The sequence below is a fragment of the Talpa europaea genome (genome assembly GCF_964194135.1).
Source record: "Talpa europaea genome assembly, chromosome: 13".
Taxonomy (NCBI): domain Eukaryota; kingdom Metazoa; phylum Chordata; class Mammalia; order Eulipotyphla; family Talpidae; genus Talpa; species Talpa europaea.
Window position 1 is genome coordinate 46,509,107 of NC_140080.1, and position 23,572 is coordinate 46,532,678.

The 23,572-nt window shown below is 43.2% G+C and overlaps 1 protein-coding gene across 1 annotated transcript; it reads left to right on the forward strand.

The window, feature by feature from the left end:
• Positions 1–672: 672 nt before the first annotated feature.
• On the forward strand, positions 673–21,679 carry RNMT (RNA guanine-7 methyltransferase; the record flags this gene model as incomplete). Its single annotated transcript, XM_084252575.1, has 10 exons — positions 673–1,149; positions 1,944–2,079; positions 5,103–5,228; positions 9,114–9,229; positions 10,115–10,296; positions 10,822–10,986; positions 13,966–14,083; positions 18,592–18,693; positions 19,747–19,780; positions 21,642–21,679. 10 exons carry the CDS (start codon positions 673–675, stop codon positions 21,677–21,679), a joined length of 1,494 nt encoding a protein of 497 aa, XP_084108701.1.
• Positions 21,680–23,572: the final 1,893 nt, after the last annotated feature.

A 23,572-nucleotide genomic window follows, 5' to 3' on the forward strand; every position in this document is an offset into this window, starting at 1 on the left:
AGAAGTGGTCTCTAAGATGCAGGCCGGGTCTGTAAACTTCTTGTCCAAAGTCAATTCTATGCCTTTCGCTTTCTGCTTAATTCTGACACCTGTTACCGGCTGAGGATTTCAGAAGTCCAGTGTGGGTTCCCAGAATTTTCCTGTTCTTGGTGCCCTTGGTGTCTGGTTTGGTTTGGTCAGTTGGTTGGATTGTTTTTTTCCCCGGTATCTCAAGGCGAAGAGAAAATATCTGACAGTTCCAGATTTACTGTGCCTGTATGGGTTTGGTATGGGGCCAGCACACAGTGTCCAAACATACAGTGTAAGGACCCCGTAGAAATGCAACTAGGACATGTGCATCCCCATTTCCTTTGTCAGTTTTAATGCTAATAGTGATTTTTTTGGGATAAGATTGAAGTGTTTGTGGGTTGCAGTTAGCATAGGCAGGAGTTCCTGCGTAATTTATAGCAATTAACGCTGTTTTCAATGTTAGTCTCTCTAAAGTGAGATATTTTTTTAAACTTCCAGTTGATCACTGCAGTTAAGTGGCTTAACTTCTGGTTAAACTTGTCGAAAACTTGTCTGGTTAAACTTGTCTGGTTAAACTTGTCAGCGTCTTGTAATTACATGTAATGTCCAATCTTTTCCATTCCAGGGTTAACTCATGAAGTTTTGCCTCCTGTGTAATCAAGAATGGAAACTTCTGCAAACACAGCGGAATGTGAAAAGCTCTCTTATGGAAAGGCAAAAGCATCAATAGGTACAGAAACAGAATCTTCATTCGGTACTAATGAAAACACAACTGCTTCTGGGGCTGGGCTTTCTGAAAAGGCTCCTCCTACCTGTGGGCAAGTGGACACTGCAAGGAAGAGAAAAATGGAATCTGAAGGTGATCTTGTAAAGGAAGGTTCTAGATGTAGGGGAGACACGCCATCCAAGGAAAGAGCACTTGCAAAGGAAAGGTTAAGTGGTGGGGAAGAGGGCTCATTGAAGAAAAGAAAGCTCGAAGCTGAAAATGTCCTGGAGGAAAAAGGTTCTGGTGATGAGGAAGGCATTTCAAGGAAAAGAAGGCTGGAACCTGGTGATTTTCCAGAAGACGAGCCTTCTGCTGGAGCTGCCACTCAGAAAAAGAGAGAGACAGAACTTGAGGACGTTCCTGAAAAGCAGAAGGTACGTCCAAAAAGGTACCTTACTTCTTATGCGGTTTGTCACATTGAAATGTGGAGCAGCTGTAAGATAATTCCGGTATTTACAAAATCTTAGTGACTGTGGCCTTTAAGATAGAGTAGGCTTTTAACTCTTCTTTCTGTTTAGGTGACACTTCTGCTAGTGAGGTCATTTTTATCTTCTTTTCAAATTCTCAGTTTGATGAGAAACTTGAAGGCTAGCTTTTATAGTTGTGTTGTTCTTAGTGTTTTTTTTTTTTTTAAAAGACAAGGGTATGCAGTCCCTTTTTTTATCAGGTGTTCATCTCCCTTTTTTTGTGTCTGAAGTAATGGAGATTTTCGCTTAAAGTGATAAATTTCAAAGTCATATCCAGATTTACGTTCCTTTCTTAATGCAGTGCCTTAAACTATACAGAGTTGTTTCTAACTTCCTGATTGGGGTAGTTACAGACAGTTTTAGTAACTAGATGCAAGCGTCTGGAGCTTAACAGGGCTATTCTAGAGCAAGGGATTGCAAGTCATTTTTCTGCTGGGAACACCATTTTGTGAAGGAATCTGATGTCTCATATATTTTTCTCCCCTAGAGGTCAATCATGCGCCAAACAGCCGAGGGACGTTTGCTAAAATAGGGAGTAGGGGAAAACAGATCTTCTGCATAATGACTTCCGTGGCTAGTGCATTGCATACTGAGGCTTTTTGATTTCGTTGTATTGTATCCTTCTGTAGGTCAGGTGCCATTTCCGGCTTACTTTCCTCATGTTCTGATGCCTAATCTCGTTCCATCCTCTTTTTTTACAGAACTTGGAAGAGGGACACAGCTCCACAGTGGCTGCCCACTATAATGAACTTAAGGAAGTTGGTTTGCAGATGCGTAGCCAAAGTCGAATATTTTACCTAAGAAACTTCAATAATTGGATGAAAAGTATCCTCATCGGTAGGACTGGTTTTTGTTTTTATGGTGTGAGTTTTTATTTCAACTGCCGGCTTACATTTTTTGCCTTGGTGGTTAATCATACACCAAACTGCTAGGTCTTTAATTTCTATTTATTCTGTTGTCAAACCTCATTGGCGTAATAGGATTGGAGCTAAAGACTAAAGCTGGGCCTTTGAGATCAATTCTGTTCAGATTGGCTCTGGGTGGACAACATAGGCTGGGCTAAGTTGAGCTAATCAGGCTCAAAAGGCAGTGTGCTTATTTTTATACTGAGAATTCAGGTACCAGGTGGTACTGCATAATTATTTCATTTTATTCTAATAGTTCTGAAGCAGTGGCATAGCCAACAGTAGTTGGATTCAGCGTCCAGGTTCCCTTAAGTGAGGAAGGTGAGCAATGCCATGTTTTTTATCTTGAAGCCTTTCATGACCTGATAAAGGTCATGTGTGTTGACTGGCCATATGAACTTGTTTTTCTTATATGGTGTCTGGGGAGAAATAAAGTTTCCTTTGAGGGTTGGTGAAGACGTTCAACTGTTTGGAGGCAGCCCTTTATCTGTGGAAACTTGCCTCTGAAATTAAATGGAAGTCAGTGCAGAGAGCATGACTCAGAATATAACAGTTGTTGTTTTGTACAGCTAGTACTCAGACTCTTACACGAGTTTGGAGAATTTTAAAAAGCCAGTGTGTTTTGAAGTCATTCACAGTAAGGATTTTATTCGGTCGTCTTGTGTTTAAGCCCACCTCAGGGAAAGTGAGCAAGCTTTCTTGATTGCGTTCTTGATTACATCAAAAGAAAAAAATAAATGTGATAATTGTGGGTACTTTCTACGAGTCTGGATGATAGTTTGCTTCTTTGGAAAGCAAAATTATCCATTCTGAAAAAACAATAATAAATAAAGAGTATAAATAAACTACATTAACCATACAAATGTCAATTCTGCTGCTGCTGCTAAAAAAAAAAAAGTATTAGGAATGGGAATTAGGCCCATTATTTCAAACATACTTTAATATTTTCTGTCTCTCTTTGTTTTTGTTACTCATATGTTACGACAAAAATATCATTTACTTGACTGGCCGTAATCAGTGTCAGCTTCTGTATGTATTTATCTGTTTGTTTGTTTGTTTACTTGCTAGCTTACTTATTTTAGGTTAATGTTATGGCACTTTTAGCCCATACTTTAAAGGCAGTCGTGGGAACCTCGCCCTAACTTCTTTCCACCTTGTCACATCCTCTCCTCATTGTCCACAGTGATGCTGCAGGTAACTTACCCTTCCTTGGGTATTTTATCTGAAGTGTCATTTCTTCATTGTGCGTTGAGTGAATGTATTTAAGTTCAGCCATATTCTCCACATTGTGTGTTTATTTTTATAACTAGGAAGACAGATAGTTTTGGAAAGGACACCTTAAGGCTTAGCATAAAGTAATCTCTCGGCATCTTCACAGTGTTCCCTTCTGCTTCAGCTGTCCCAGTGGGGTGGTCGCACTGTCTGGGGTCTGTCTTTGGGGTCGTTGTACTCCACACCAGTCTTTCTGTCGTGGTACAGTCAGTGTGGTCTGTGCCAGGCTCGCTCTCTGGCTTTTCCGTTGTCTTCTCAATACTCGTTCTCTGTCATGTTCTCTTTCCGGTTGGTGCTTATACTTTAGTGAATGACTGAGCGTTCGCCTTGATTGGATGAAGATGTCTCTGAATGGTGTTTCATGAGGATTTCTCCTCTCTTACCGTGCGGAAACAAAGATTTGTAATTATTGTTGTTTTCCACTCTTTCAGTCTGATATTTATGTTCTTCAGGGTCATTGTGAAAGTTGAACATGGATCACTCGTGCTCCTGTTGAAGTTACTTTAAGATGTTAGAGGCGGGCCTCCCCGGTGGCAGAGCGGGTGGAGCGCAGTGCTGTGAAGCTGTCCGCAGCCTCTGCAGCGCGGGTTCGATTCCTGGCCGGCCAGGGAGATGCCCACATGGCGCGGCAGACCTCTCCTGTCTCGCCCGCTGCTCCCGTCAGCAGTGTATTTTGGTCCGTCTGCCTGTTCTGCTCCCGTCCTGTCTCTGGTGAATCCTCTCACCCTCCCGCCTCTCTGGCCTGTACCCCGGCTCTTGTATAAAAATAAATAAATCTTTAAAAAAGGGAAAAAAAGATGTTAGAGGCGATGAAAAGCAGAAGTATTGATGGAGATTGTTTCAGCAGTCAAATGGAAAGTATTAATCTCAGAGTGATAGATAGGGAGGGAGAGGAGCTCTGGAAGTGAGTATTGTCTCCGGTTTTTGAATGGCTGAGTACCTCAGTTATCGAAGAATATGACTGTGCTTCCAACCGCAACTTGAACCATTTGACTCCTGATATGTGATATTTATATTATATATGTAAATAACTGTGTGTATATAATATTTAAATTGTATATATAAGTAATTGTGTATATAATAATCGTGGTCTGGTAGATTGGGGTGAAAGATTCCATTTTCACTTCAGAGTGTTTGGTGTTCTGAGCGTAAAAATAAGAGGTTTGCACGGTTTTTTTTGACTCGTGCTCTTATTTCTTTTGGTGGTACGCTTGGCGTCTTTTATGAAAATCAGGTACTCGCATGGTCCCGTGTCCATTTTGATTTACGTAGGTGTACAATGAGCTAGACGCTCAGCGTTGGAATGTGAAAGGTACCGAAAATTATGAACAGCTAACTTTTCTCCTATGGACAAGTGTTGAGTCTTCTTATAAAGGTATTAGAATTTAAGGTGTGTGCCAGTTCACGTTGAATCAAATTTGGAAACCCATGTCAACCGTTTCAAATTCCAGAGACATATTCTTTCATCTTTCCTGCTGCAGGATCAGATAATTTATCTCTTAGTCATATTCTGAAATGTTTAGCAAAAGTCATGATTAATTACATCACTGAATGTGTTAATAGTTTATTTTCTTTTTATCACACGTCAGGCAGTAGTCAGTCACAGGTCACCAGGGTTGCAGTTTATGCTTTAGCAAATAACAGTAAAGCGATCGTTTACCAGGACTGATTTCTCTCTTTCAGGGGAATTTTTAGAAAAGGTGCGACAGAAGAAAAAACGCGATATCACTGTTTTGGACCTGGGCTGTGGTAAAGGTGGAGACTTGCTCAAGTGGAGAAAGGGAAGGATTAACAAGCTTGTTTGTGTTGGTAAGATAAATGATGGCATGGGGAAGAGTAATTTGTGGTCATTCGGGTAGGGGAAAATTGGAAGGATCTCATTATCAACATGACACGCAAAGTAACTCACAACAGGATAATCTGGGGTCTACACTGTAAGGGTTGTTTTTTTAAGATGAGTTAGGAGCCTTTACTGATGGTGTTATACTATGATTAATGAGCCTGAGATAACTTGTCCTTCTTACCAGGAAGGAAGCAGTCAAAGACGACTAGAGTCCTGTGTAAAAGAGAAACTTGAAAAGGCTTCCGCTGAAGAAAGCGAGGGCATTTTCAACATAAGTGATTACAGTGGATCAAAACACATCCCATAAAGAGGGGAAAATCCCATTGTTCACCCCTGGAGGTTGTTAGGGCCAGCCATTATTTGTCGTTCTGTAATTCCTACGATAAGGTGGGGGTGGGGATTGAGTACTTACTTATCTTCCCTACCCTGCATGAAAAGTGTTTCAGGGCCGCCCTGGCCCTGGTGGTGCAGGGGGTTAAGCACCCACAGTATGAAGCCATCCCAAGCCTCTGCAGCACGAGTTTGATCCCCGACCGGCCAGGGAGCAGCTCACATGGTGAGGCAGACCTCTCCTGCCTCTCCTGCTGCTCCCCTCAGCGGTGTATTTCAGTCAGTCTGCCTGTTCTGCTCCCCACTCTGTCTCTGGTGAATCCTCTCACCCTCCCCCCCCCCCTTGTCTCTGGCCTGTACCCCAGCTCTTGCGTGCATAAATAAATAAATCTAGGGAGAAGAGAAGAGAAGGGAAGAGTTGAGTTTCAGGGGAACCAAATGGTTGCAAAGGGAAGTTCCTCTTTATTAAAAAAAAGAAAATCATAATCCATCATGGCAGACAGAATGTTAGAAAAATCACCATTTCTCCACCCTTGATGAAATAATAGGTCTATGCAGCAGTCATAAAAAGAAGCTAAAGCTGGGCCTCCCTGGTGGCATAGGAGTTAAAGTCTCAGCTCTACCAAGCCATTGCCAGCCACTGTGGTATGAGTTCGATCCCCGGTCAGGGAGCAACCCATATGGCTCAGCAGACCTCTCCTGTCTCGCCCCCTGCTCCCCTCAGCAGCGTGTTTCAGTAGATCTGCCTGTTCTGCTCTTTACTCTTGTCTCTTGTGAATCCTCTCATCCCCCGCACCTCTGGCCTACACCCCAGTTCTTGTATGCATAAATAAATAAAAAAAGAATCTTTAAAAAAAAGGAGGAGGAGACGCTAAAGCTGTTGTGTGGAAGACTGATAAGAACTTACAACTAAATGAATCAAACACCCTAACTAATACTGGAATGTAGGACAAGCAGTCATCACATTCTTTGCTATGCCCAGAGTAGGAGGAAGTATAGAGCATCACCTCCAAAGTATTGCCTAAATTGAGGCTCCTCGGGCGCAAGGGATTAAGACGCAACCTATGAGGCTATCCGCAGCCACTGCAGCACGAGTTCGATTCCCGGCCGGGGAGCTACCCACATGGTACAGCAGACCTCTCCTGACTTGCCCACTGCTCCCCTCAGCTGTGTGTTTCAGTTAGTCTGTGGTGTATTCGCTCACCCCCCACACCTCTGGCCTGTACCTCAGTGCTTGTGTGCATAAATAAATAACTTAAAAAAAAAATAAGTTGATGCTTCTCAGACTTCTTGGTTGTGTGACCACTGTACACTTAAAAATATATGAGGACCCCAAAAATTTGTGTGTGTGTGTGTGTGTGGTTATAGCTATTGGTTATAGAACTTAAAACTGAGATGTCTTAATATGCCTTTAATTCATTCAAAAAGAAAAGTTAATGCAGGGCCTCCCTGGTGGCGCAGTGGGTTGAGCACAGCGCTGTGAAGCTGTCGCAGCCTCTGCAACACAGGTTTGATTCCTGGCTGGCCAGGGAGATGCCCACATGGCCCGGCAGACCTCTCCCGTCTTGCCCGCTGCTCCCCTCAGCAGTGTATTTCGGTCCATCTGTCTGTTCTGTTTCACTCTGTCTCTGGTGAACCCTCTCACCCCCCACACCTCTGGCCTGTACCCCAGTTCTTGTATAAAAATAAATAAATCTTAAAAAAAAAAAAACAGTAAAAAAAAAAAATGTTAATGCAAAGACTGGCATTTTCAAAATGATTTTGCAAATCCCTTTGGCATCTGGAAAGTAGGCGTCAACTGGATGCTCACACCAGTTTGTGCATTCAGTATGTTGTGGTGTTTCGTTTGATCGGTAGTTGTAAAATGTAGTGTTTTAGTTGCAAAATGTAGTCACCTTTGCAGACTGAAGTTGTTCGTCTTGGGATGAACCAAGACCCACTAAGGTGTGTTCCTTAAATTAGCTCCTGTGTGAAATTTGAAACCCTATCCACGAACTTTTCTTGGTCTGTACTTAAGTTGGGTGGGCTGTTGTGTGCCATGAACAAATCTGTTGCACTGCAAGATGCGGTAATAGTGGGAAAGTAACATTCCCTAAAGTTATGCAGACCTTCTTCTGGTTTTCCTTGAAGTCACAGATGCACTTTGTTGATTTTCAAGAATACATACTACCAAGTCTGAGTAACTAACAGGTTGTCTTTCAGCCATTCTTTTCAAGTGCAAATGACTTGATGAAAACAGTGGCCATTTCACCTCAACACAAGCCTGTCTTGTTGTTTTAACTGACTGTCAAACTTCCTTAGGTAGCAGAAATGTTTTTGTTGCTTCCTGCGCATCCCACAGAATATGAAAATGAGTGTTCAGGAACCAAGATTTAGTGAAATAATAATTCTTACTGCTTTATCAAGGACTTTCTTAAATGAAACTGGCTTTTCTGCTTTGTGGTCAAGAATATATCAAGTGTTATCAGTCCATGATAAGGTGCCAGCATTTTACCCCTCCCTTGCTTTTGCACCATTAGTGCAAATCGCCACACAGGAGAAAAGGCAAATAACATATCACTATGAAAGTTGAAACCTGATGTCTGTAAAACTGGGTGTACTGCTGGGTTTTGTAATTCAAGTTGGAATCTAAACTTTCTGCTTTCACTTTGGGTTTTTGTTTTTTGTTTGGTTGGTTGGTTGGTTTATTTTATTTTATTTTTTTTTTTAAAGTAAATATATACGTTCTTATTCATTTTTCTCTCAGGTGTAATCCCCATAAAATTCCCACCACCAAGTCACCTGTGCACCATCACCATCGTCTCCTGTGCTTTTCCCTCCCCTGTTTTGTTCCCTCTCCCTCCCCCTCACCTGCTGTATGTCTCCAATTTATGATTTGTCTGCTAGTTTGGTCTTTTTTTTTTTTTTTTTCTCTCTTTACCCCTTGTTTGCTTTCCCTATATTCCTCCTACAAGTGAAACCATCCGAGATCTTTCCCTTTTTCCCTCGATTTACTTCACTGAGCATAATCCCTTCCACCTCCCTCCAGGTTGCTGCGAATGGCATTGAGCTTATCTTTTTTGATTGCTGAGTAGTATTCCATTGTGTATATATACCACATCTTTCTTGGAACAGTCACCTGTTTTGGGGCATTTGGGTTGTTTCGATATCTTTGCTCTTGTAAATAGTGCTGCAATGGGACACAGGAGTGCAGGTTTCCTTTTGAAAGCTGTGTGGTCCTCCGCACAGCTTCCCATAGTGCTTTAACTTTGAATGAGTATTTAAAAATCACGATAAGACTTTTGCCTACTGAGAGAGCTTTTAATGTGTTTTGAAAAATAAGTGGACATTTGCGTTGGAGTAAAGACGGTCTTATTTTGAAGGAAATAGAAGATTTTTGCTTGTAGGAAGGCTTGCTAAGTTTCATGCTGAAACTTGCCAGTTGAGATCAAAGTCTAGAATTTTGCCATTTCTGCATTTGCATTTTGTTATCTCCCTGGATATTTGTTGATGGTTACTAACACCTGTCTTCCCCCTTCTAGATATCGCTGATGTTTCTGTCAGACAGTGTCAACAGAGATATGAGGACATGAAAACTCGTTCTCGCGGTAATGAATATATTTTCAATGCAGAATTTATAACTGCCGATTGTTCAAAGGTACAGGGTTTTTGTAAGATTGTTCACTTAATTTTTTCATGTTTTCATTTGGGTAAATGATGTGGTATCCTCTCAACTGGAAAGTCTGTCTCGATACATTTCCTTAAATGACCCACTGGGTAGTGGGGGAAGTCTTTTGCTTGTAATAGTTTGAACTTTTGAAATCACGGGCTGCTTTTTTGTTTGGAGGAGGTGTATTTTCCAGTATTTTGAAATAAAAGTGTTCTGTTCACCTTGTAATGTAATAGGGTAGTTTTCCAACATGCCAGAGTCTGCTTTTTCCCCACCTTCCACCTGTTTCTGAATCTCTAAGCATGACTGAAGTCTGAGAACTACAGGGGAATGGGGAAAGCCCCACCTTGAACTTGATGTTACTTAGTATACTCATCAGCTTACTAAACTATCACAAGGTATCTTTAACCCTATCACAAGGTATCTTTAAACATTTTTGGTTGCGGTTTTGAAAATGAGAAGGAAGAGTGGCTGAGTATAGTGCTAGAAGGCTGGAGAGCTGGGAAAACCATTTTGGGTATTGGCAAATGCATCCTACAAGGCCAGCTTTGTGGTTTTCTTAATCCCAAGTCAATGATGTGTCTTTTGACTTTTGACTTGCAAGTAAAACCGAGTAAAAGGATCACCTCCTTGAAAGGTCATATTTGATTGGTGTATTTTTAAGCATGCCTTCTGATTCCCTAGTTTTTAAAGTCACTGTGAAGCCAGATAACAGAATGACTCATTCTGACCTTTCTTGTAGGTACCGAATGACAGAAGGACAGATTCAATGTTAGGGTCTTAATTCTAGACACTAGTTCTCTAGAAAAAAATATGTAAATAAACCGTGTTGCACGTAGCTTCAAGATCTTAACCCATTTTAATCTGTTTCAGGAACTTTTGATTGACAGATATCGAGACCCAGAAATGTGCTTTGACATCTGCAGTTGCCAGTTTGTCTGTCACTACTCATTTGAGACCTATGAGCAGGCTGACATGATGCTCAGAAATGCTTGTGAGAGACTCAGTCCTGGAGGCTATTATATCGGTACCACTCCCAATAGCTTTGAACTGATGTAAGTACTTTAAAGTATAGTGCGGTTTATTAAATACTCAGGATTAAGCAGATTTGAAACTAGCAAATATCTGTTAGATAGAGTTTCTAAAATACGCCATGTTGAGCTTACAAGGACTGAACGTCGATAGTGTATTTGCATAGAGACGCAATTGAAACTTTAAGTTCAAAAAGTCAGGTTTACCAGTGAACTTTTAAAACCTCTGACTCAGTTGAAGACTGATGTCATGTGGAGCCAGCGTGTATTGCCCTTGGCCAAACTGCAGAGCAGATACTGAAACACAGAGACTTAACCACCTGTCGTGACAGCAAAACATTCTTCCAGTCAAATTTTATTAGTGAGATGATGATCTTCTGGTATGCAGCTTCATAAAAAAAATGGCTCGGATTCCATGAGAAGGCTAAGCAACTGTCTCTTTGAGATTGTGGCCGTGGGGATTTTTCATGTGCATGAACTGATCAAAGTAAGTCTGAGCTAGTAACGGTTTTAATCTTTTCCTTTTGATTTGGGGGACAACCCTTACAGAAGACGCCTTGAAGCTTCAGAAACGGAATCATTTGGAAATGAAATATATACTGTGACATTTCAGAAGAAAGGAGATTATCCATTATTTGGCTGCAAATATGACTTCCACTTGGAAGGTGTTGTGGATGTCCCTGAATTCTTGGTCTATTTTCCTTTGCTAAATGAGTAAGAATGTTATTTAATCTGTTATCATTCTCTTGTTTGTCGTAGGAGAGAAAGCAAAGGAATATTGAAAAAAAAAAAAAAAAGAATATTTCTGTTCATTCCTAACTTTAAATGGGACTTAAAAAGTATTGTAATTTAGAAAGGGGGTAGGGGGGCTTGGGTGGGTTGTGTTGGGATAGAGGAACTAACTTTAAATCCAGGGTTTGTGCCATAGGTCTCTCAACAGTTTACGTACTTAAGTCTTTTTCATTTCCGGAATTAATTATTTTATCCTGTGGTTAAAAAAAGAAAAAAAAAAAAAAGCCAACCTTTGACACTGCAAATGACAAAAGATTCCCCTCCCCACCCCCCTCCGTTTGGAAGTAACTGCTAGTAACTTTGTCAATAGAAAGTGAGTCTTCATCAGGCAAATGTCCTCCTTTGACAGGGAATTAGTATTAAAAGTTGTCCCATATTTCGCTATAGCTGTGAATTTGCCTGTGTCCCATAGGCAATGTTGAATAAGAGTCCTCATTCAGGAAAGTGTTCATTCATGCACCTGAATTCCTAGGAGCCCTGGCAAACCACAGACCTGGGAAAAGTTGGGCTAACTGAGTTTTCCAGACCTGTGAGACTCTTTGGTCTTGGGGATCTCCATGAGATGGGAGCAGAAGAATGCACTTAAACGTAGGCTGCGCGACACTTGACCAAACTTGATTTCCTAAAACAAGTCAAGTTTGTTTTATGAAATGAAAATCCTTTTTTTCCTGAGGAATGGTAGAAGGTTATTTGAATTGTGTCTTAGACAGCTTGTAAATTTATGGGCATAGGATGTTCAGTAGTTCTACAATATATGGAGATTTTATGCAGTAATGTAAGACAGTTCAGTGTAGCATGTGACATGATGCATAACACCCACAAATTATAAACCTAAGCCAACACTTAAGTATTTAAACATCTTTTTTCCCTTTAAAATCAGTAACCTTCTGGGAAATGTTACTGCTCTTCACCTCTGTGATAGAATGAGTGTTGTGGGTGTCTTGTTTGACGTGCTTGGTATGACAGCTTATTGGTTTTTATTTTCCTTTTAACAAGGTTTATAATTTTAGCATGCCCATTATGATAAGGAGTGAAATGAAAGTTTGTTTTTTTGGTCCATAATGCTCAGCCAGCACTCAAAACTGCCTAGTGATGGTGAGTGTATAAAGTCACACGTCCTCACTTAACTATGTAAAGTTTTAAAAAATGATTTACTGAAACAGGTATTCATTTGGTGAAATAGAATCTCAAACCTGTGTAGGGATTTTTAGATGCCCTTTTGTCATTTCGTTGAGAAACTGAACAAACATATGATTGACTTGTATAGGGCAAACCTGCTCACCATTTGAGTTCTTTGTATTTATTGGTGTAACACTTGCCTTTATGTCTGAAGCCTCATTTTGGAGCCTTAGGATAGCAAATGAACTGCCCGGAACAGAAGAGGCTTTTTGTCTTGCTCAAGTCTTTCTGAGGAGGGCTGACTCAAATTCCAGGGTATCCCTCCATACATAGGTCTCCTACACGCAAATCCCAGTGGCCCTGGGATGTCTCCCCTCACCCTGTCGCCTCACAGCACTTCCCCTTGTATGCTCTCAAGGGTCCCTCCCCATTCTTCCTCTCCTCATTAGCCTCTGGTCGGAAACCATTTCCCCAGACTCCCTCCCTTTGGCAGGCATGGGGAAAACAGAGAAGCCTGACAGGGAGACCCAGGGTAATTGAGGATTTCAGCAGGCCGCGTCTGTGAGGAAATCGTGTTTGTGTTCACATCTGAAGGATGAGTAGGCAATGGCCAGGTGAAGACTGGAAGGAAGAGTGTTTTCGCACCTGGGGGGCAATCTGTGTGTGAAGGCCCTGAAGTGACAGATAGCCTGCTTGGCTAGTTCGAGGTGGTGAAGGAAAATCACTGTGACTGGGACTTAGGGAATCAGGGGTCCACGTGGCTCAAGATGAGGCAGCAAGCGGCCCTTGTTACTCGCGTGCCGGAGAGGCCCTGTGACAGGCTTTGGGATTGCATCCTAAGAGTGCTGGAGAGCCAGTGAAGGGTGTTGCGGCGGGAAATGACTGACTAGGTGTGTAGGTTTGAAAGCTTCATCTGGCTGCAGCTGGAAACTGTGCTGAGGGGGAGCATAAATTTGGAGGCAGAAAAACAAGCCACCGTTAACAGCTGAGGGCTGATGGCGATTGAAGGAGAATGGTGTAAAAAACGGACCTACCTGGACTATGTTGTACCGGTAAATGATGATGTGTTGAATGCAGAGGGTAGAGGGGGGCGGGTAGCTCTCATGGAGAACCCCGAGGTTTCTGGCATGAATCGCTAGGTGGATTTACTGAAATAGCAAAGATTGGCAGGAGAACAAACCAGTGGGTTCAGCCTTAGATGTGGAAAGGAAGAGAAAGCCCGCGACACATCCTGGTGGAGATTTCTAGTAAGCATTGGACTAGATGAGTGACGAAAGAGCTGAGCTCCAGAGAGCTGTGGGCATGCTGTGTAAAGCCAGGGAGTGAAAATGAGTAAGGTTCTGAGCCAGACTCTTCAGAACCTTGAGGGGCCAAGCAGCCCCAGGTGAAGGCTAAATTAATAGCGTATCTTGCCGGGGTATGCAAGAGGTGAAACACTTACATTTTAAGAAGGAAGTTGGCAGCTGTCTTCAAAGCCACGATTAGAGATCAGGTTAAATAGGATGGCATCAGTAGAAGAAAGCCTTCATCATCCTTCCTGACCATTTGACTTTAGTAGGGTTACCTGTGATCCGTGGAGAGTTACCAGAGACATTTCTTCATAGGCCTGGTTACTGGTATGTTACTGCTCATTCATTTTGCGTCATGCTGTATTGAATTTTTAAAGGAGATGGTATTGCTCAGTTCAGCACAAAAGATGTTGCTGTGGTGTGGAAGTAAGCTGTTGAGGAATTACCAGTGTTCTGGAAGCCTTTGCATTAGTTTTTGTTTTGTGTTGTACAGAATGGCAAAGAAGTACAAAATGAAACTAGTCTACAAAAAAACGTTTCTGGAATTCTATGAAGAGAAGATTAAGAACAGCGAAAATAAAATGCTGTTAAAACGAATGCAAGCCCTGGAGGTAAGTCTTGAGAAAAGGTGCAAAAGTTCCAGGTCACAGCAGGACTGTTTGGCTATTTTTCAGGTTCTTTTCAGGTAGACACTAAACCTTTATATAAATTACACGAGCTATTTACAGCTGCCCTCTGGATCTTCAGCACCGAGGGCAGAGCTTGGTAGAGCAGCTTACCCTAGCAGGTACTACATAAATACAGGATAGATGGTTGGATGGATGGTCGATGGATAGTGCTGACCTCAGATTCCATTTTCTAGATAGTCCATCTTTCTAGATAGCGCTGTTGGCATATAGGACTGGCTAATTCTCTGCTGGCAAGGCAGGGGTGGGGACAGGGTCGGGGCACTATATTGTATGCACTTCAGATGATCAGCATTCCTGTCGTCTGCTAGATGCCAGTAGCACCCCTGTCCACCTAGGAGAGAGCCCAGAAATGTCTGAGACAATTGCTAGCTATCCACTGGGGTGCAAGGTCACCCCAAGTTGAGAACCACTTCTTTTCAGTAATGTCCTTTGGTTACGGCAGTAATTTAAAACCTTCCTGGCGAGGGTCCAAGAGAGGCTCGTGCCGTGCATAATTCTGTTCTGTGGTGACGGTCCAGCAAGATGCCAGTCTGTTCATGCTGGGACCTGCTTTAACTCCTGGACTCCTCTGTGCTTCCCCTTTTGCCGCGGTGAAGGGCACCTATGCAAGCTTTAAACTCTGCACAGCCATTGATTATGGTTTTTTGGTTTGTTTGTTTGTTTGTTTTTATGTCTTGACCCCTTTGTTACTGATCAGCAGACTCTTAGTAATGAGATGCTCACTGAACTTCTTAATAGAATTTGTGTAATTTAGACTTTTTTAAAATACTCCTATTTAGCCTCGTAATTACCCCCATGAAGTAACACAGCAGCCATTCCTCACACTTTCAAATGGGCGTTAGGAAGTTAAGAGGAGATAAATGACTTGTTCAAGGTCACGTGGCTGTCAACTTGCAGATTTTTCTTCCGTTTTTATAGGTGGCGTTCACATAAAAGTCCTTTTGGGTGCAACACCCCACCCCCATCCCTCAGTGGACGCGACCTCCTTAAGTGTTCAAATTGAGTTTTGCAACCAGCAATCACTAAAATGTTACAGTCTTTATTGGTTGTATTCTCGTGTTTTAGAATTAGAAATGTTTGTGTGTGTTTTATAGGAGAAGAGGCTCACTCTTGTTTGTTTCTAGGAAAAAGGGAAAGCTAGAGATAGCGTAGCTCCTTAAATTGCCACAGGTGCACACCATTCATACATCATTGTTACCTGGCAGTGCTTTGCATGTAAAGTGATCAGTTGGTAAGATGTGGTTTCTTCAAGGAACTCGAGGTACACTGAGGAGCCGAGCATGCGAGCAAACCAGTACAGTGTGAAAACTACAGTAAAGAAGGAATTCTGCAGTGGGGGTATGATAGGGCCCTTGGAGAAGAAAGTTAGGCAGTGGGAGTGAAGGCAGAGAAGCATGAGAGTGGGGGTGATTGAGGAAGTCTACTAAACTTTCAGCATTTCTTTAGCACAACAGCTCTCCTGTGTTCCTTCTCCCCCTTTGTCCGGCTTTGAGGATGTGGAGGGACGATGAGACCGGAGGTGGAATGAGCTATCAGGGATGCTGTTGCTTTAGTCCACGTCAGATATTGAAATGGACCCGCTCTGTTATGTTTGCTTAAAAAAGCGTTTTTTTGTAAAGCTGTCAGACAGCAGCTGGCAGAGAGTTGCAGCAAGAAAACCAGGAAAACAAAACCGCATGGTCTGCTCTTGTGGTGCTGTGAAACAGAGGGAAAGGAGAATGGAAAGACTGGCACTATAGTTATAAAGTCCTGACACCTGTGTATTTCTGAGAGAGAGAGAGAGAGAGAGAGAGAGAGAGAGAGAGAGAGAGAGAGAGAGTGTGTGTGTGTGTGTGTGTGTGTGTGTGTTTGTTCTCACCAGGGAACAGGTCTGGCAAAGTTACTGCCTTAGGCGGAGATACTTACTAGGGTATGTCTATTTTAGCAAGTTTTATTAAAAACAAATCAGTTTTGTGGCTTTGCAGTCTTAGATTGCTTGGTGTTTTAAAGTGATCGGTAGAGGAGAGGAGCCTGATGTCCGGTGATAGACAGATAATGAAATGACGGAGCCCTGCCCTGGCCGGTTGACAAGCAGAGGTACAACAGGGTAGTTTGGCAGCCATTCATTGGCGGTAGAGTTTTGAAGCTTTGCGATTGTGATGACCCCGCAAAGACTGAGATTGAAGGTTTAGAACAAACTCAGTGATAGGTAGTAGTAAGTGATGTTCTGTATATCCCTTGCGATCGGTTATGGTAACAACATGGACGTCCAAATCACTAATTGTGCTTTACTGTGAGGTCTTTCTTGAGATGATGAAGGTGTCCGGGCGGGGGGGGAGGCGGGGGGTGGGATAGGTGATAAGATACCTTTCTTGGGTCATTTTCTTAAAACCTCACCAGGCAGACCTGCACTTCAAGTGGATCCTTGCTAGCTGTTCTGTTGTAATAAGACAAGGAAAGAAGTTATAATGAGTATATAACCTTGAAACAGGGCACTAGGGGTCCTGCAGCAGATCAGAAGGACAGTGCCTGGTGGATGACAGGTCACTGCCCGGGTTCTTCACCCGTGTACACAATTGCAAGGCCACTGCGGCTCAGGGAACAACAGTGGGGTTTATTTAACAAATGCGGGAAACAGAGTTTTCGGAAGCCCTAAACAAAAAGCCGCTCACCCAAGAGGTCGCTGTCCACCAACGTGGGCCTGGACCTCATGGCAGCCAGTGCACAGTGGGCCAGGACTCAACTCACCGCAGCCAGAGGCGCTCATATGAGATGACGCCGCAGCAGCCCACAGCCATAGTCTGAGGTCGGGCTGATGGACGTCACCAGACGCTGGGCCAGACAAGCCATGGAGGCAGCCGCACTAGCAGGCGGTGTCAGACAACTAACACCTCCAGAGGTGACCCAACACTGAGTGCTGTTCACCCGTCAAGAGTGCTGGACAGCACCAGCCAATAGTGCTGGTCAGCACTGGTCACCAGGAGGCAGCGATGTCAGCAACACTGTCTCAGCAGCTCTTTGTGAGGTGTTGAGCCACACCCAGAACAAGTAGCTCTTTGAGATACCAAGCCCTGAGGCCTCTGGTGCTCCTTTCAGGGGATGTCCGAGGAAGGGCAGTGGCCCCCTAGGCAGCGAAGAGCTCTCTGGCTTCTCTTTTTCCTCCAGAGGCCGGCTGCTGGATGCTTTCTTCTTCAGAGGTCAGGAACAGAGTCCTTCTGTGAAAGTCTGAGTGTCTCTCCTGAGGCCAGGAACCGAGAGTCCTCGTCAAGCACAGAGAGAGACAGTGATGATCCAAGTCCCAAGCTGGCTCCTGCCCCTGCCTTATCTCCTCCTTCAGAATGCCCCGTCTACAAGTCTGATGAGACCATTTTCAGCCCTGGGGCTGATTGGACTGTTTACCAGTCAGCTCATAGCTCACACCAGATTGGTCCATTCCACGATCCAGGCACCAAATCCATGGGCCTCTCTACTGCTGTAGCTGGAGGGAGCCTTGGTGCTGGAGCTGGCCCGTGGGGCCTCGTGCTCCTCCCTAAAGCCCTGAACCGGGGACTGCATGCTCAGGGGGTCGAAACTGCCACCCGCTGTCACTGCCGGCCTTGGCCTGCCACCTGTGCCCCAGTGGGGCCTCTGGTGGTGGGTGCTAAAATGCCCACCTGCACTGCCCACAAGCAGCTTCTCAGGCCAAGTGCAGAGCCCCGAGGAGGGCAGGGGAACCCTGACTCCACCTTTGTAGGGTAGAAGGTATTTTAAATTTATTATTTTCTGCCATACATTATGTTTTGATACATGTGTATTCCAGAGCACTGTGCTTTGGAACATAAAGAGATAATACTTAAAATGGATTGCAAATAGTGCCTGAGGTCATTGGAAGAAGTCTTTGGCCAAAACTTGTTTGTGACTCGTGTGTGTGTGTGTGTGTGTGTGTGTGTGTGTGTGTGTGTGTTCCTTCAGATTCTTGTGGAAAACTGGACATTGCCTGTATTTTGGATGCTGGGTTATTTTCTTCATGTTCTTCAGCTCATTTGGTTAAACTCTATTAACTGGAGTGTTTCATTTCTATTATTTCTAATTGCTGCTCGTCTTTTCCATGACTGTTAAATCACCGTCGTGTTGAAATTGACATGTAACCTACCTTCGGCTTTGTGTGGTAATACACAATTTCCTTGATGGGCCATCAGGAAGAGATGAGTGTTTGCTGGTAACTGGTGGGGATGAATGATAGAATTGGGCCCAGCTCTAAATATGCTGTGATGATCAAAATTGATGCCAGCAGCAGCTTTGTTGTCACCCATTTTGTTTTCCTATTTCAGAAGTGTGTATACTTTGTATTCCTGTAGCAATATTTGGGGATTATTGTCTTAGTATGTGTCAGTGATTTTTGTATGTTTAAATTGTTAAATAATAAATTTCGATGAAATAGCTTTAGATAGGAATTTTGTTTGCGTCCTTAGCCATATCCTACACATGAGAATTCCAGACTTGCCTCTGAGAAGGTGGATGACTATGAACATGTGGCAAAGTACATGAAGAACACGCAAGTAAAGTTACCCTTGGTAAGTGTTCATTTTTAAAAAGCATATTTTAATGAAAATGGGGGCAACATTCCATACATGCTGTCTGGAAACTTGGGAGATTATTTCAGTGGTTTACTGGTTCACTTTGTTCCAAATCAGATACATGTTAGTCTGTTTCCCTAAGTTAGGATGACTTTGTATTGCTACAGACTGTAGAAGAAAGTGTACTTAATGTGACCTGAGGGTGGGGGCAGTTAAGGATGGGGGAGAAGTACTAGTCTTGGTTTCAGAGTTTGCTAGCTCTCCCATTATATCTTCGCCTAGGCACTACTGACTTCCAGTGTCCCTTGGATCAAATTCAGCGCCTGGTGAACCTGGGTGGGGAAAGGTTACGTCTTCATTTGCGCTGGCTTCTACATGGAAGCTCTCAGTTTCTTTAACTTTGAATGCCAGCCCACCACTGTGACGTAGTCCTCAAGAGATTTTGCATAAGACATCTCTGGGGACAGTTTAGGCTATTGTTTACACTCATCGCTTCTTCAAAATTATGCTAATTACTGGAATTTCCACCAGGTCTCGTTAGTCAGGGTATTGCTGTATGTGTCTATTACTGTATCGAAATGGTTTCAGATCTTCTACAACTTTCAAGTATATTTAATTTCTCTTGTATGACTTATAACTTTGTAACTCCTTGGTAAAACACAAAAATCGTATTTCCTCCAGCAGTACTGTTTGATGTTTGAAGCAAGATAGGACTTTTAATTTTTTCATTTTGCAAGTTAAAAATAAAAATGGATGCTTTTCCCAGTCGCACACACACACAGGACAGGAACACATGACTTCACACAAATTTACTGATCGCATGAAAATCGGTGGACTAATAAAACATTTGGCAAAAGTGCTAAGGAGATGGCATGAAAGGTGAATCTCACTGCTTTCTTTTACATGCTCAGATCAGTATGACATTCACAGTATTTTTTAAAACATCTGTAGCGAAGTGAGGGATGCTTGGGCAGCTCCATTGTTGAAACATAAGTACGTTTGTACTTGCGTGTTCAATCTAAAATTTTCTTTCTTTCTTCTTAATTTTAGGGAACCTTAAGTAAATCAGAATGGGAAGCTACCAGTGAGTATATCTCTTCAGTGCAGATTTATTGCTATTTTCAAAAAGTGATCAGTAAAATCTGAAATGAGAAATTTTCTAACAGGTTAAGGCGTGTGTGCACTTGTGTGTGTGTGTGCGTGTGCGTGCGTGTGTGTTTTCATATTTTCACATAGCTGCCCCATTCTTGCACTGTTGCTTAGGACCAAGAGGAAGATATATGCAGGGTGTTGCCTAATGTAAACTTTCACAAGCATGCTCAGATGCTTTTCTGCCTACTCGTTACCACATAACCATCTGTATCGGTTGTCTTTACCTCAGATGCCTATTGGACATTTCGGCTTGTAGAACACTGCCATGTATTTTATTTGATTCTGGTCACTGCGGTGTGGTCAGTGAAGGCACGCTAAGTAATAGAACCTTGAGTGAAGCGTAGTGAGCAGGGTATTTTAGAGGACTGGGGACGGGCATAATCCAGGGACATTCTGAAGCGAGGCCCCTGTCTCTGGAAGGGAACTCCAAGGCCTGGTGGATCTGTGAACTCCCATGGTTCTTCAACAGAAGTCAGCTCCAGAGTCTCACTCTTATCATGTTGTGTGGTTGCCCTGAAGACTTAGAAGGTAGTTCCCACCGTTCGTTTAAATGTCTGTTGATTATGTTGAAGGCACAGGTGGTCAGAGAGAATCCATTCCATAGACGTTTGAGCGTTGCTGTACGTTAACGGTCTGCGAAAGGGTGTTGGGGGCGCAAAAACGAGTGCGCGAGTTACTAGAGCTGTCTTGCAGAAGTGTGCTGTGTAATGCACACGTCTGCACTAATGCACAATTAAGTGCACTACAAGGCAAGCTGTTTTAAGGAAAGGAGGAGCGATTAATGAATTGCAGTGCTGATGACTGGATCACCTTGCCTGTTTTTCGTCTATCTGATCTACCTGCTGCAGTGCCAGCCATATTTCATTTCTCCTCAGAGAAATTGGAAACTAGTAGATAAAGGGGCATGACCAAAGTAGACTTTGAAATGGCTGGTGGTGTACTCCCCTCGTTGAGAAATGAACTCAAGGAGTGAAGACTCGGGGCCTGTTACCCTGACTTGCTAGTTGAATGCCCTGGTGCATGCCCGGAACATCTGTGTGATGTTTCGATGATTTGTCGTCTTTGCGGGTGCTTTCTGACCATAAAAATCTATCTGTATCTCGTTTGAAGACATAACGTGTTTGAACTTGAGTGTGATTCAGAATGAGGAGCCACGATGCTTTTAGATGTCTTTTTGAGTCAAAGCAGGAAGACTTGTTTAAGGGAGCATGCTCTTGGGGCTGGCTGCGTGCAGGAATATCGCTGTTGGGGCCAGATAAATCAAACCCTCCAGCCCTACAGTTGGATAAGTGGGTGAATGTTGGTGTGCATGTTATGCATGTTCCTTTTAATTCTTAGCGGTAGGTTTTTTGTTTTCCTTTCCTTAGAGAAAACTGAGTAACGCTGTCATTAGTACTCGTAGGGGTGTAGTTGTTATACCTGTCTACCTCACACCAGGTAAAAAGAAGTTAGTCGTGCACATTTTTTTTAGTTTTGATTTTCTTTGCTTTCCTTACCTTCCACTGTTTCAGAGATTTTGAGAGCTGTCGAATTTGTTTTCTCAAGGGCAGTGGTACCACCGGGTATTAGAGTACGCGGGTATTTGCTTCTAAGTAAGCACATGTACGTGATCCCGTATCTGCTTAAATGTGATGCAGCATAATGGAGAAACTCTTGGAAATAATGGGACTGTTGCTCTTTAGAAGCCGCTAAGACTTTTTTGACCACATTGGGTCCAGGACCAAGACTGTTGTTCTGTTTGCCCTGAGGATAGGAGAAACCAAACTCTGACTTATATTTATTCTCTTTTTTAGGTATTTACGTGGTGTTTGCATTTGAGAAGCAGCCGTAAGCACGTCTGCAGTAGCATCAGAACAGCTGTTGCATCCTTACGCAATTGTGAATGATCCATCTGAGATAGACTGGACAACTTTCCGTTTGCTGCTTTTCATTTCTAAATGTGCAGAATGCTGCCTGGAAACTCCGGCGGATAAATTTGACCCTGCTGTCTGTGACAGATGAACATTTGTGTGTGTGTGTGTGTGTGCGCGCGCGCGCGTGTGTATGAGTGGGGACCTTTACAAATCTTACTTGTACGTAATGTCCTCAGGAGTCCATTTGCCTGTACTGTCTTAGCTCATCAAAATTGTAATAGTACATGTAAGAGCTGCTGACATCGTTCCACGGTGCTCTGATTTCCTCACTGTTTCTTTACAGTATTAAAGTTATTGCAGTGGTGGAATTGATGAGGGAACACACTGGTCTGGGTGTGGGTGGGGTGCGGTGTGACCATTTCTGTATTTTTGTTATATAATGTTTTTCGAGATCAAGTGGATAGCATTCTGTGCAGGCTAATGTACGTCTTCAATATGTGTTGCTGAGTTGTGGTTAAAACAATTTTGGGCTGTCATAAAAGTCACTTACCTTGGAATTTCAGCCAGTTGTGACTAGTCATTATAAATAGCAACTGCCTTATTTGCTGGTATGATGCAATTCTGGAACTAAATAGAACTTTTTAGATCACAGCATATAATCTTGTGGGTTGGGGGGTGGGGGGGGGGCACGAGAAGGGCTTCTCTCATACGATATCCCAAAAGATTTATATTTCCAAGTGTGAAGACTGATTTGTGTTACTTATCTTCATTGAACAAAACTGCTGTACTTCTCCTCGATGTTAGATCCAGGTTCCTGATGCTACGTCCTTCTAGATCCGTTGCCCCATGCAGCCCAGAAAGAAGCCCTGCCTGTCCCTCTGTTTCAAGGGGGTCCTTTTCACAGTAGGAGCGGGCATCTCATCCCCATTCAGAATTTGTAATTGTCGTATCAGAACTGTTGGAGTACTTCAGCCCTGGCTCCTTGCTTGATGGCATTTCCACAGCTGCCCCCTGGGTGAACTGTTGTCCTTACTTGCATCTCTGTATGGAAAGGACACCTGCCCTATGATAGGTGTGAAATACTTACAGGCGATTATTGCATTATGTTTTTTAGAAGTCACTTAATTATTTAATGCATGGCTTAAAAAGACATTACCTTCTATGATTATCTATCGTGCTGGTTAAAAAAGCAGTTTAGTCTCCATTTATTTGTATAGGTTGATCGTTCAGTGTTAGAGTAGCAGATCTTTTATCAAGGGAACTCAGTTTACCTAATTTCCGTTGCTTTTACAATCTCCATCTCCAAACTGTTTCCAGTTTGCAAAACTTGAGTGCTTTGCCTTAGTGGTGCTTTGACCTAAGTCACTTGGGGGAGTTTAACAGTAGTACATCTGACTAACGTGGCTGCCATTATCTTGCTAAGGGTTCAGCAGCCGTGCTGGGGGAGGTGGGAGTGGAGAGCCCTTAGGATTACATGATGGAAGTGCATTTCACTTCTGGGGGAACTACCAAAAAATATCTGCGTAGGGCAGAGTGTGGAAAGCTTCCGATGGCGTCTTAATCCTAAATAAGTGATCAAATTGTTTTTAGCTTCCTTTGCCCTGTCCACTCCGTGGATGATGGGGGTGATGTGGAGGGATGAATCCCCCCAAGGGATGGTGTGAGCAAGCTTGCTGGTGATAGCAAGCAGAGAGAAAAGAAAGGTGGAGTCCCCAGGGCTTTCAGTGTGTAGACAGGAACACACGTTCTGTGTGGGGAGGGAGATAGGTGAGGTGGCGAGGTGCTTCTGCCACTTGCCTTTTGCCTTGCGCTTTGCTGGCCTTGCCTTTGTTGTTCTTCCCTCCGCTCCCAGATGTCTCCTGTCTCCAGCG